Here is a 14,842-nt window from a genome sequence, read left to right as displayed (position 1 = left end):
CCCTACAGGTAGACACAAGAGGGATGACTCCTTGTGATTTTCCTTCTGATAGATCCCCTTCCTGGATTTTTCCACAGAAAGGAATTATCGCAGTCATGGGTCCTGGCTGAAGTCCCAAAATTTCAACTGTGTGTAACTGACTGGAGTCATAGTGCAATTACCCAGGCTGAGGTTCTCAGTTTCAAGTGAGAGCTCAGACTTTGAATTCGGGAAGTGTGTAAAAATCCTTTCTGGAGTCAAAATGAGAAGTGGATGGATATTAAGTGATTGGATGAGGAGTCCTGACTAAGGCTTTATTCCACAGAAGAGTTAAAACAACATAAACATGAATAGGCCCTTGGACTTGTTTTTTAAGTTGGATCATGTGGAAGTCTTTAAGGATGAATATTACAGAAAAACAAGTCAGTTTACAGTCATAAAGAGGGAGAACATAATGAGGACTGGTAACTAACTATTCTTTCTCTTATTTGCCAGTATCAAAATTCAGGATTCCCTCTCGGAACATCCAATCAATGCAATTAGTGTCGTTCCATGTCCTGCTTTGTTATAGGCATCCAAAAGACCTACAGATTGAACACGTTTCCTTAAAGTGTGATTGCAGCACATGGAAAGACAATGGTTCCTGGACATTGCACACAGCCTTTTGCGAACTTGCCATGTTGCATCTTTAATTCAATCAGGGAATATTAAAGGAACCATTAAAGACATTGGCCCTTTTTTTTTTCAATCAGTATGACCTCAGGTGACACCAATAGGTTTAGCATAATGCCAAGATATTAAGAAAAGAATATGATTATAACATCAGTGACCATTATGGAAAAAACTAATGAACCTGTCAAACTTATCATTAATTTTAGACACACAGAACAAAGCATGACATTGGAGTGAACCACTGACTGTATTATATCACCAGAAATTATATGGTCCTCACCTTATCTGAATCAATAAAAAATGCTATTTAGTCTCCATAAACTTTCAGACAGTCATAATATACCTTATTCCTAAATATATAATTTCTGTTCTTTTGCTGAACACTTACATCCTCAGTGTCTAATATCAGTGAAACTTGCAGTGAATAATTTCTGGATATGTAAGAAAAGCATTTCCTTCAGATAAAAAAATCCAAACTATTTCTGCTCCATGTGTCGAAAACAATTTTTAAAAATATCAGAAAATATTCTGTGTTTCTATTCTGAGCAATACATAAACCACCCCTAGTGAGTGCTATGAAGGGGAAATGATTTCTACATTTACAGGAAATGTAAAGGCTGCCAACCAACATTTTGTGTACATCACAAATTATTTATCCCATTGCAATCTTTTCTGACAACAAGGTAATTGCTTCAATAATACAAAAACTAGAAAATAGCTTTTGCCACACAAATCTTAGTAGTACATAAAATAGAAAGTAGGGTGTAACTATTGAACAGAAAATCATATTATGAGGAATTTATTTCTTCATAACACAATTCTTTCACATTGAATTCAAAAGATCGTTTCACTTTTCCTGGAGATATTTTCTTTTATTTTTTGTTATCTGAAAAGTTCCATATATATCTTATAGTTACTAGGAATACTCATTGTTGGCGAACATCATTTTGCATCACATCAGAAATGCTTCTTTTCTTTAGAAATAAATAAAAAGGAAGATCAAAAAGAGCTGCAAACATTAAAAATCTGACATCAAAAAGGATGAAAAATTTGTACAAGCCATGTCAGATAAAAAGTGTAGGGCAGCAGTGCCAGAACAATGCCTGCAATGTGATCAGAGAAAGGAGGGTAGCTAATGAGTCGACTGATACTAGGCATCTTACTAAGGCAGTTTGATCATGGAGAAAAATGTATCATTTTAACTCAGGCTGTTCTGTAAGGAAACTCCTTTTCGGTAACTCTGTTAAATGAGCCCCAAAAAAATATTTTTTAGAAAGCTCTTTGATGTGCCTCCCTATAACATAAAAGCCAAGACCTCTGCCTGCCCTTCAAGAGCACATTAGAAATGTTATGAGGAACATTAGGCCAAGGAAGAAATTGCAGGCTCTGCGGCTGCAGGGGAACGTGAATTCACCTTTTTGCTGAGCAAGTGAACTACACCAGAATGTTGGAGAAATGCCTCTACTGTGTGCTTCACTGTCTGTGTTCAAACCGTGTCGCCACAGCTTGTCTTGAGCAAATTTTCAGTAATATTTAGATAATAAAGCAAAAGATCCAAAAGATTTCCTTAACTCATGACTCAGTTCAATATGTGACAATTTTTGGACACTCCGCTACCCCAATGCACTGGAGACACAAATTGGTGGTATGCTCAGTGGCCTGTTGCGGTGGATCTCTACATACATTTACCCAACTTCCTAACCACTGAAAGAAGTTGGACCTCTGTAAAGTGTCCGATGATACGAAAGTGCAAAGTCAAACGTGCTTGTGGCAACACTGTTTTGCAGGTGTGGTACGAAAAGCGTCCTGCAGCCCTCAGCCTCCGGGGTGCACCCTGGCCGTACCCCAGCGAAGGACACCCGCTCTGGTCGCGGGGCAGGGACGGTCCTCTGCTCCAGATAATCAGGAGCGCACACTTTCTGAAGGAAGGCATTAAGACCTGAGCTGACAATATGGCACTAAAAAGCCAGGAGGAGAATGAATGCTCCATCTACTGCTGAAGTTAGGCTGATCAAGGGCGGGGGGGCGGGGGGCATTTACAAATATTAAAGGTTTTTTTTTAAATCATAGACAAGAGATTTTGTCACAGTTTGCTGTGCCGTCATCAGTGATGAGCTATTGATGTAGCATGACACAAATAAAGAAATACAGCAATAATAATCTCTTCATCTTGTTCAGTTTTTCCTGTGCCCCATAAGTGTCATACCTTCTTCCGAGTATTAAGGTAGAATAAAGGAAGTAAATGACAGTTTCAGACGGAGTGTTTTTGATAAATACAAGTTGTTACGATGGAGGTTTATTGTTTCAATTTTTCTTAATACAGAACCCACTGCTGCTCCCATCGATGTCAAAGCTACAAGTTTGTCTGTATCAGAGATTCTTGTTGCGTGGAAACATATTAAAGAAAGTCTCGGAAGACCACAGGGATTTGAGGTATGAACACAGAATATCATAATGAGAAGTCTCGTTGCTTTTGCTAGCGCTGCATTCTGTTAACGTGCATTAGTGAAACTTCAATAGAAATTATGCTCGTTTTAGCATACATATGACTAGCTGTAGAACAACGGTCACAGTTGTAGCACCAGCACATCTTTTATTTATTTCTGCTTGAAAACTGTTCAACACCAGTTCTTATAACATCTCTTTGACACTTCAAAAAGAGCTGAAAGAACCGCAGGTGACCCAGCATGCCTCTTTCATAGGCTGGGGAAGATTAGGTATTGACTGTTTCCAGCTCTAAGTGACCAGTTCAAACTTGTTATTTACTGAGAGCAATCAACAGGGAGAAAGGAAAAGCCTCCGCCATCCATGTGCTCTCATCCCGCAGTGGCCGGGGGACATCTGCTGGGCAGATGGTACGAGGTCGGGAGTCAGGAGGGGAAGCAGCAGCCGCACCATCCACAAGTAAAGGTCTGCTTTAGAGACAGCCTTTCCTGATTGGGAAAGAGAAGCGGCCCTGGCAACGGACCTTGAACACTTTTGGATACAGCTGTAGCTTTCGATCCAGTTTAGAAGCCAAACCTCCAGGAACAGATCAGATCTAGAACTAAACCTCTCCGGTGGGGCCACCACTACCCATCCTGATCTTGTGGTTCAGGCTATGCTGCTCCTCATTAAATAGCTCAGCTAGATTAAATTTATCGATTTTGGGGTGCAGGTTCTTTGATGTGCTTTTGTTCTTTAGAGAGTGCTGACTCTTTCCTGATTCTCTACAGTAAAAATTAAAAAAGGGTAAACATACCCTGGGCCTCATCCAAAGCAGTGTGGCCAGCAGGTCAAGGGAGGGGATTCTGCCCCCCTACTGTGCTCCAGGGAGACCCCCCTGCAGTGCTGCATCCAGCTCTGGAGCCCTCAGCACAGGAAAGACATGGACCTGTTGGAGCGGGGCCAGAGGAGGCCACCGAAATGCTCAGAGGGCTGGAACAGCTCTGCTGTGAGGACAGGCTGAGAGAGTTGGGGTTGTTCAGTCTGGAGAAGAGAAGGCTCTGGGAGACCTTCTTGCAGCCTTCCAGGATTTAAAGGGGGCTTATAAGAAAGATGGAGACAGACTTTTTAGCAGGGCCTGTTGCAATAGGTCAAAGGTCAATGGTTTTAAACTAAAATAGGGTAGATTTAGGCTAGATCTAAGGAAGAAATTTTTGCCAATGAGGGTGCTGAAACAATGGCACATATTGCCCAGAGAGGTGGTAGATGCCTCATCCTGGCAACATTCAAGGTTTAGGTTGGACAGGGCTCTGAGCAACCTGATCTAGTTGAAGATGTCCCTGCTCACTGCAGGGTGTTGGACCAGATGGCCTTTAAAGTCCTTTCCAACCCAATCTATTCCATGACTCTATGTAGATCTAAGGATGATACCAATGATATGGATGTCTAAAGACATCTTGTGACCTACTAGCACAGAGTGTCTCCCTGGCAGCATGTCTGGGCAAGACCTGGGGACTGGTGACCATCACCAATGGCCTAAGGAAGGAAACGTAGGTGCTAGGGAAGCACCAGTGCCACCACACTCTCCAGCACAGCTTCAGGCTGGACGACCTTGACCAGGACAGCATGTTTACTCCACAGCTTAGACATAGTCAGTTAGTATTTTTTTACCTGATTTGCTGTAGCTTCTTGATACTTGGATGCTCCCATATTGCTCTCCAGCACAGTCCAAGCAGGCTGTGACCATGATGTTTCCTATCAGGTCTCTCATTTGTCCAGATCTCTTTCCCATATGCATCTCCATGGTGAACTCTGCAAACTCTCTTGTACTTTATCCTCATTTCTTCCTTAACATTAAACATGTTTTCACCTCTTTGCACATGGCTTGCTTCATGCAGCGAAAGTGATACCTAACCGTTTTACTTCCAGAACTGCTATATATAAGGAGAAGAAAATTGTATCTGATAGAGATTATATTCACCTTGCAAATGTTATCCCTCTCCATGTTGAAGTGTTCCACTTGCTACTAACCTTTGCCTTCAATTTCCAGGCCAGTCTTCTATTGTCTGAAATAACTTACTCACTGCACCCTGTCTTTTTCTCTTCAGAAAGGTGGCTGGTTTGTTACATCCTCTCAGATATCTTGATGTCTTTTAAATTAGACCTACTATTTTTACTCTTATCCTCATTCCATCAATCACACTGATTCTCAAAATGTTGCATTAACTTTGGTTTGCATTTTTTTTAAATAAAAAATAGAATTTCTTTCTAAAAGTTAAAATGATTTCGCTAGAAACTTATTATTTCATGACTTGAATGTATTTTGCTTGTCACGTAAGACTTCCCTTAGCTCTAGAGATGTGTCCCAGTGATAGGTGACTGTTACAGATAGGACAGTGGGCTCTTTTCATATCAGAGGTGGTCTTCCTGTCTTGGAAAGTGTTTAGATCCTCAGAGTTCAGTGTACTCTGACCCCAGCTGTAACACTCACCTGCTCTACTCTCATGGACTGCTTAGGAATGAATTTGGAAACTGTTATTGATACAGCATGGGTTATTAACATTGAAGCTTATTAATAATTAGGCTCCTCACTGTGCTGTGAGGCACCAATTTTAGGATTCTAGCATGAAGATTACAGAGTAAATATTTCAAGCCAGGGACCTGCGACTGACAGAACAAGAAATGAAATATAAAAATAGAAATATTTCACTGCTCCTTTCTACCTCATCCCATGAGGGAATTAGAGGAGCCTTCTGAGGTACTACTTTTATCTGGGGAGAGGGAGATGCTTCCCCCCACCACCACCCTTTCCCTCTTCATTCATTTAGCCAGAATTTCTCTGCCCATTTTCTGACAGACAAATCTTTCAGGGAGTAGTTTACTCTTTTCTGTCCTCATTCCCAGAAAGAATTATGATCAAGGCAGCCCGTACTCAATAAACAGAAGACTAAATGCTGCTCAGCAGGAGAGAACACAGTCCGAGGATGGTATTGCTAGATCTTTTTAGCTCCACTTTTGTGAAGGATTTCATCAAAAAGGAGATAATGACTTATGGGATCAGTATAATGAGTCAGTGCATTAGAGTACTCACATAGGAACACTAAGTCCACACTACCAGCCCAATTTTGCTAATATACTGATGGTTTCTCTTTAAAGCATCCCCTCAGTGCAAAAAGGAAGGATTCTGTATAGCAGGAAACTGGGGCTAAACTTTCCCCCCAATAAATCAAAAGTAAGGAGCAACTTTATGCTTCCCAGATGGTTCACTTTCTTCACCTTCTGTGAACACTATTTTAATAAAAACTGATTTTGAAAATTTTATCATATGTAGTACAGTGCAGAGCATAGCCTGTAGTACTCCCTTAATCCACAAATGGCAAATAGATAATGTACAGAAATCCTGTGACTTTGATAAAAAGATGAAGGATTTATCTTTTTTTTTAGCAATTCTTTCCTAATGTATAATTATTGTGGAGCACAAGTAAAATGTTGCCTTCAATTGAAATTGAATGCAAAATGATCTGACTATCCACTCTGTTTTCATGTCTCAATTTGTATTCTGCCTGTGGTCACCACAGCAGTGACAACCACCTACACAATCTTCACATTTCCTGGCCTTTTAGCAACAACGTTATAAAAGTGAGGGCTATTTTTTTTACTAATCAACCAAAGTGACAGAATATTTACTACGTACGGACAAGTTTGCAGTGACCCACTTTCATTCCAGCCCTGTTTGCACTTTGTACTAAGGAGTAATGAAAGGCAAAGTAACTTGTCCAATTTCACGTTGTCATCCCTGAAAGGCAGTGTTAACTGTTATGTCACATGAGTTTTATGCAAGGTTTGCTGTACTCATTTGCATCTTCCAAAGCACTGACTTCAGTACAGGTTTGTCAGCTGTCCGCCCGACCTCACTAAATATATGTCAGCTACACTCTTGATAAAGTGGAAGTAGCTTGAAAACTTTGTCAGAATGGTAGAAATATGTAGTGTGTGGTTCATACATATTGTTTAGCATCCATAACCTGAAGGTTATAAAATCTATTTCAGCCCCAGGCAGTATTTTCTGTGTCACTCACTGCTGGTAGGGAAGGGAAAGAATTACTGGCGGGAAGAACAGATTTATTTTTTTTCTTTTTTCTTTTCCAGAAAATGAAGGTTAATATTTAAGTATAGGTTACAAAGCTCATGTCTTTTTCATTAGAATTCCCTCAAGGGATAGGAGCTTGACTGACCTAATCAAAAGATCAACTTGCAATAACAAAAAAGTACAAAAAATAGAAAATCTTGCATGTTATTTTCAGAGAGGATTACTTGACATTATAACATCTTTATGTCATATTCTGTCTTTTCAAAGAGAAATATTCAACATTTTTTGCTGTTTCTTGGGTATACTTCATTTTTTTTTACAGTAGAACAGAAAATTACATCTACAAGGTACTGGGATGTGTTTTTTTTAATTTAGTGCGGTATACCTTGAAGTAATTTAGAAAAAATATATGGATGTTTCCACCAGAGCTGGTAAATCAAGACAGAAAAAAGAGAAATTGGTGTTTCACAAGCCTGAATACAGATTTACCAGACTTCACTTTTGGAGTGAATGAATTTTCCCAAACACAAAATTAGCAAAAGGATAGTTTTTTATATGAGTCAATTCTGCCTACAAAGTTACTCATATGCTAATCCAAACTCCTTTAAAATCCTGAAGACTATAAGCAGGACTTTACAGCATGGCAGTATTACAGCTTTTCAAATCCTCAAGGCATGGATCGCACTCTAGATCTCTCATGATGGCCTCGAGAGCCATACCCTTTGCAACGTTTGTATCGTGAGCAGTTTGTTACCAAACCACTCGCTTTCTATTACCTAAAATCAGGAACCTAGATAATTATTGATTTTTCATAAGAAAATATGACTAGATATTTCATGATAGTCCTCAAGGCTGAGGAATACCAGTCTTTGTCCCATGTGCATGGGAGAAGAGGGAACTATGTGGGAAGAAGAGGAGGAGGATGCAAGCTACTACAGAGAAGACCCCAGAACCTAGGACTGCCGAACAGTGTTTTCCTTCTTCTTTTCAGTCAACAATTGTTTTGGTGAGAGGGAAGGAACTGAGGTTGATTGACCTTTTTGCAGGAACCACTCATCTTGTTCTGAAGGATAGTCACACCAGTACCTTGAGATGATAGGAAAAGCAGCAGCAGCTGATACAAAAACCCACCTCTTCTCCTGTCCTCAACGCTTGGTTCTACCGTTGCCGTTTTGCCAGCACTAACATTTGCATAACTGCAGTGTGTCAGTTCAAGGAGCTGATAGGTTTTCTGATAAAGATAACTAAAACAGTTTTTATGAAATCTGAATCACTTTTTTAGGGTTAGCAGCAGTTCTTTCAGCTCACTGCGCTTTCTCCCCTAGCACTTTCTGTACTCTGATATCTTCAAGTTCATTTTCAGTTAGGCTCTTACTTGAAATGCTTAATTTGTAGCCTTAAATCCTCTGTGGTCAAGAGAAAGAGTATCCAGAAAATAACTCTGACTCCACTGAATTTAGAGAAGAGGCCCTCCAACTAGATCACATGAATTTATACCAAAGTGCTATTATGCATACCCTAGAAACCAATTTGGAAAAACGAGTAATATTATTTAAGATACCTTTTAACATGAAACTTCAAGGAAGTGATCTGTAAGTATTAGAGAGAGAAAAATTTTAGATTGAAACATACTTTTAATGAGATGGTTTACTTTTAATGATTGCTTAACCCATGATCAGGACAAAGCAGCTTGTTTGTTCCTGCATGTCCTCTATTTAGTTGTTTAAATACCATTAGTGCTTTTTCTCCAGCTCAGAGAGGGGTTTCTGGGAATCGGGTGAAAAATAACAGAAAGCCCAGCAAAAATGTGAAACCTCACAAACAATAATATATTAAATAGACCAAATTATTTCCCTCCACATTTTTCTTTCATTTTTAAAATATAAGCTATTCTTCTGTGATTTATGCTTTATGCTATATCAATATTCGAAGTTATCATTAATGAAAAACTACTTTAAGTGTGGTAAATTCCTTCTGAGGAATATAAATCAAGGTTACAGAAAATAGCAAGATTTTTTAAAAAAACTAACACATGGAAGTGTAAATAAACAAAACCTTTGTTTTCAGAAATATATCCAGCACTTTTAAACATCAGCAGTATCTTCATTTCAGCTCAAATTGACGTAAGTTCCCCCACCATTGGCCTCAATCAACAATAATTGGAGTTTGGTTTTTTTATAACCACTTTTTTCATCAGTTCATCTGGCCATCAACAAATGGATGTGTGCATTAAGAAAGAAAGAGAAAAGCACATTTTGAGATCAAAGTCCAAACTCACCTGGCAAAACTTTAAGGGGAATTTAAAAAGCAGGGACCAAACACTTAAGGGCTTTGAAGTACAGGAGGAACCGAAATAGCAGCACTGCCAAGTTGCATTTCATGCTTTTGCTGCTTAATACAGTGTATTAATTCCCACAGGAATACCCCTTTGCCAAGGGAGAACGTGTTTGTCATGTGGTGCAGCAGAACTGGTAGGGACCATGCCATAGTTATTTTTGCAGACTTAACGTGCAAAATACAATTACTATCCAAACTCATAATGCCATATAAGCAGTGGTGGAGAGCATTTCCAAACATGAAAAATATCAAAAGGGCGGAGTTATGCTCCCAGCTTTCTTCCACACTCATCAGGTTTTAATATCTATGTAGTCCTAATACTGATGTTTGGAAAATCGGATTTTCACAAGTTCTTTCTACGAAAACAAGCTTCAGTGCAGGAGCTGTGGGCTATCTACTGTCTTGTACATTGCATTCACATGAGGTGCAGTGTGCCCTGTGAACAAACGAACACAATGAGACCTACTGAGCTTCTTACAATTTTCCTCCTGGCATTCTAGAACCAGAATTTCACTACTTCAGTTGCATTTCCACCCATACTACTGTCCACCTGTGTAACCCTGGGCAAGTCACTTTTCCTTTCTGACCATTTCCCTGTTGGATCCTCAGCAGACCTCACTAACTGGATGATAAGGTCTCCAGGACTTGTGCTTAATACTATGTGGCTTTCATCACTGCAGTGTCAAGTCTGTAAAGATGCATTGCAAGTAAAACGAAAGGAATCTGACTGCCCAAGAGATAAGAAGCATTGGAGGTTCAATCCTAGTGTGTGAATAAATGGTTGTTGATTCTTTTTTCTTTCCAAGAAAGATGTGACTAGGTGTTACTTCAGATACCAACAGGGTTGGTCACACATTCAGCTAGCAAAATACCTCAGTGAATTACGCATATTTCAACAAGTTGTGACTACACCTAGATTTGCTATGTGAGCTGTAATTAACCTAAGAATTAAAGCAACAGCAATTTACCATAAGATAATGCAGGCACACAAAAAAGATATTTACATGAATTTTACAATCAAAAGAGTAGACTTAGAGTTGGCACAAACTGATATACCTTTGATCAAAGTTAACAGAGACACTTTACTCAAGTGAAGATAATGACCTCGAATGTATATTTTTGCATCCGGTCCTTTCTACATTATTTCTTTTTTAAATGGAATTCCTAGTGCAATTATAAAAGGTGAGCATTGTACTCACTAGTCTTATTTTCCTACAAACCCCTTGGGTTTTTTGGTTCACCATTTTCTGGGATACATTCACAAGAATGCTGTATTGTCCATGACCTTTTTCTCAGAGGAAAAGTTATCCAGAAATAATATGAATAACTTATTGTGAAATAACCAACTTCATAGAAAAGGTCAAAATGTGGAATAAATGCAAGTCGGTCTCAACATGAATAACGGTAAGTTGAATATAGGTTTTTGAATGGCACATTAGTGACATCTCCTGCTAGGGAAAATAGGGCCCCATGAGAATTACCTTACTTGTGTAGGTCACCTAGATACAGTAAAAAGAGAGAGTACTGCTTTTTTCCCTGCAAATGCTTGGTCCCTGAGGTCCCTGAGGAAAGAGACTAGTCAAATTCCTAGCTCTTTGACATTATCATATCAGTGCAGATACCAGAAATATGGATTAAGAACCACCAAAGATCATTTAGGGTGTGTATGTCTGAAAAGGAAGGGTGTAAACACACCATCAAAACTGCATTTACCAGAAACTTGTTTATAGCCAAGAACTAAAACTGAATCCACTTCCTTCTTTTTCTTCAGATAAAATTTTTCAGATGAATGAAAGATTTTTGCTGCCGTTCTGTTATTTCCTATTCATTACACTGATAAGAAATCTCATGGCTTTGAGTTGCACAGGGCCAAGAAGGGAATATTGCTCACACCACTTCTTAACTGATGCAGTCAGAGCTTTCCAGGATGAAGGCAGACATTCTGGTGACCTACCAGAAGATGACCTCTTCTTGAATTCTCTGAAATACCTTTGACTCCCTGCCAGTGTTCATCCTCTGCTCTTCCATCTTGTAGTTACATCTGCTTTTCCCAGTACAAAGCAATTCAACGTGCTTCAGGTAATACTGTGAGATTCCGAGTCTCGCCATTTTGGTGGACAGAGCATTGCTTGGCTGTGAGGTCAGGCTGCAATTCCTACATGTTTAAAAGGGCCTGACGATCAGACAAAAGGCAGAAATGGAAAAAAAAAAACGAACAACCTCCAGAGTTTAACAAGTATGAACATCTGGAAGCATGAGCTTCCCAGATATCTGTATTAATCCTTCATTTGGTCACTTGTTGGCAGGTTGGTTACTGGAAGGACATGGAGCAGGAAGAAGCAGCAGAAAAGGTCAAAACTGAGGGAAATGAATCATCCATCCTCCTGACAGGGTTAGAAGGAAACACATTATACCACCTAACAGTGAGGGCGTACAACGCTGCAGGGTATGGACCACCTAGCACTGCTGTGCGTGCAGCAACCAAGAAGTCCCGTAAGTGATTTCAGTACCTTTGCTCAAAGGGACAAGTCAGGGATCAGCCTCTGTCCTCTTGGGTTTTCCTTTAATAAAAGTGTGTAATAACCAGGAATCATGTATAGTTTTGATTCATGTCTTTGCCAGGATATTTAGACATCAATTCATATGACTTTGCATTCATAAAAAAGGTTATTTTCCTAGAAAACAAGGCATTTTTGACAAAGAAGGGAGAGAAAAGAGTTCAAGTTCATAAGCTCTGTGGAACTTATGGGGTAGGCTGAGTAAACACACCATAATCTATTAAATTACATTTCTGATGCAAAAAAAAAGTCTTTAAAAAATCCAGGTAGAGCTGGGAGCCTGCTAACACAACCAGATGTAAATGTAATGAAAGATTGAAATGTTTTTTTTTTAATTAAAAAAAAAAATTACCTATAAAATATATTTTTGTACATGTTATTTTTTGTTCTCAGCTCCCAGCCAAGCACCAGGCAATATTATGTGGATACAGGATGGCTCTCATGTGTCTCTTGGGTGGGAGCCAGTCAGACCTCTAGCTAATGAATCTGATGTAATGGGATACAAGGTCAGTGTTTCTCCTTCCTTGCTCACCTTTCTCTCTCTCACATGACTACTCTTCTTCCTTGTTGGCTTTTTTCCCTTTCTTGTTTCCCAGTGTATGTATGCTATACACGCTGCCTGCAATCATTTTTTCACCATGAAAAGCAATAAATAAAATTGAAGAGAGTGAAATGTCCCAACATTTTCTGTGTTGTGATTTTCAGCTACTGATTATAAACTGAGTAAGCTCTGAGGGGATCTGTTCATCTTATCTGACTCAGAAGTGGCTATTAATAACACCAGCCTGCGATGAAATTCCTACCAACGCTTCAATTTAACTGTGTTTGCAGTAGGATTTAGAGAAATTCAGAAGAATTAGGCATCTTAAAATTACACTAAAATTAATATTTTTATGGAGCAGAAACACAAATACTTCAATTTGTTTTGTGATCATGTTGGTGATGTTCAACATTCAATGATGATAACTTCTAGCATTTAAAGCTCTGAAGTTTTAAAGAGCAAGATCCAGATTAACTCTTAAATAGCAAATCATAAAAAGCAGTGGAATTCACTGCAATCTTTTACATTAAAGCAGAATTATTTCAATGTTTTTATAGAGGGGTGTGTGTGTTTTAAAGCATATATACAATAATTTCTATAGACTACAATCTGATATTCTTTCTGATACACCAGGAAATATCGCCAAGAAGTTGTAAAATGGTTCGGATAAACCAGAAACTCTTCTAACTTTTATCTGAATAGTTGAGATTCTGAAAAAGTTGAGTTGAATGCTTTTCAATTTTGTCTGGGAACAGAAATTGTTATGCAGAAGTACCAAAAAGACAGCTATGTACTTACTTGCTTTCCTCCCACGTGCCATAAGCTTGTACTGAGCTTCACCGGAGATGCAGGGACAGATCTGAACTATTCTCAATTGACTTAGCCCGGTATGGTAAATACACTAAGGACATTATTTAGGGCATTTTCTTTATATTTGAAATTGGGTTCTTGAGCCAAAAATGTGAATATCTACATTAATCAGGGGATAAGAATTCAAATCAAATGGAACCCAAAATACTTTTTAGAAGAAATTTTGAAGAAAAACTTGTGTAACACCTAATGCTGGAGAGGGCAAATGCTATATCTTTGCTCTGGATCATAATTAATGTTCTTTCACGTTCATTGATTCCTAATATATTTTGCTATTAATGTTTTGGAGCCATTAGGTTGAGGGGAGAGTAAAAGCAGATGCCTGTTAAAATGTAACGTCAAGAAATTCTTAGTGAAAACATGAAACGCGTAACAGTTCAGTGACTGCGTTATCGACACAAAATGTCTGGTATATAACTTGAATGACCACTATGACCACTATCTACTTCATTGACCATAGGTATTATTTAGACAAGAAGGACAGAGCAACAGTCAAGTTATAGAGACACAGAAAACCTCTGCAGTGGTACTTCTTCCTGATGTTGGTGTCTACATCATTGAGGTCTGCGCAGTCAGTGAAGGAGGGGATGGAACTGCGAGTCCCCAGATCAGAGTCCCATCTTTTTCAGGTAAGATTACACTTATGTTTGTAAAAGTGGTGACCATAGCAAGGCTCACTGACTCTACTATTCTCTACCTGAAAAAAATTTCTCACAATTCTCTAACTATTAGATAAAATCATTAATCAGAGTCTTAAATTCTATGCTGAAACAAAAGTATCTAGTGCCATTTGAGATGCTCAAGAGAATCTGAGGCATCCATGAGGGGCTGATGAACAAAGCAGAGGTTTTACAGGAAACTGCTCCTTTCAAGGATAACATCTGCAAACCCAGTTGGGCTGTAGATGTCTACACGTGTACTAGGTGTCTCAAATAGCATTATAGTCAGGTGAGATGTAATACATACGTGCTGACAGTGGAGCCTCGACAGCAATTCAGCTGATCTTCTGAATTCAAATATTCAGAACTAGGCACATAAGTACATCTGAGATATCCTAAAGTATCCGAAACATTTGCACAGATCTGACAGATACGATACGTGACTCAGAATACGTGCATCATTCGGGACCACAGCCAGAGGTACACTGTCTAACACAGCTAAAATGTCATGCATCTAGGTAGCTGAACCCTCTGTATCTACCTGCTTTAGAATAAGCTGAATTTCTCTGTAGGTTCCATTGGCTCCCTTGAGTAGAAATTCTTTTATTGAATTATTAAATACTTAAATATTAAATACTTTATATATATAATACATAATATTGTAGTATTAATTAAGTAGTTGTGGGAGTGCTGATCTGCTGGAGGGTAGGAA

The 14,842-nt window shown here is 38.9% G+C and overlaps 1 protein-coding gene across 1 annotated transcript in view; it reads left to right on the top strand.

The window, feature by feature from the left end:
- The window catches only part of LOC104627562 (contactin-5), a gene marked incomplete at both ends in the record, with an annotated part of 50,661 nt that extends 36,541 nt beyond the window's left edge, over positions 1 to 14,120 (top strand). The window contains 4 exons of the mRNA XM_010295864.1: positions 2,975 to 3,084; positions 11,809 to 11,995; positions 12,454 to 12,566; positions 13,932 to 14,120. Coding sequence (XP_010294166.1) covers positions 2,975 to 3,084; positions 11,809 to 11,995; positions 12,454 to 12,566; positions 13,932 to 14,120 — 599 coding nt within the window. The remainder of the gene's footprint in view (positions 1 to 2,974; positions 3,085 to 11,808; positions 11,996 to 12,453; positions 12,567 to 13,931) is intronic.
- Positions 14,121 to 14,842: the final 722 nt, after the last annotated feature.

This window comes from Phaethon lepturus, unplaced genomic scaffold, assembly GCF_000687285.1.
Source record: "Phaethon lepturus isolate BGI_N335 unplaced genomic scaffold, ASM68728v1 scaffold13701, whole genome shotgun sequence".
In the NCBI taxonomy this organism is placed as follows: Eukaryota; Metazoa; Chordata; class Aves; order Phaethontiformes; family Phaethontidae; genus Phaethon; species Phaethon lepturus.
The sequence above is the reverse complement of the archived record's forward strand: the minus strand, read 5'-3'. Positions and strand labels throughout refer to the sequence as shown.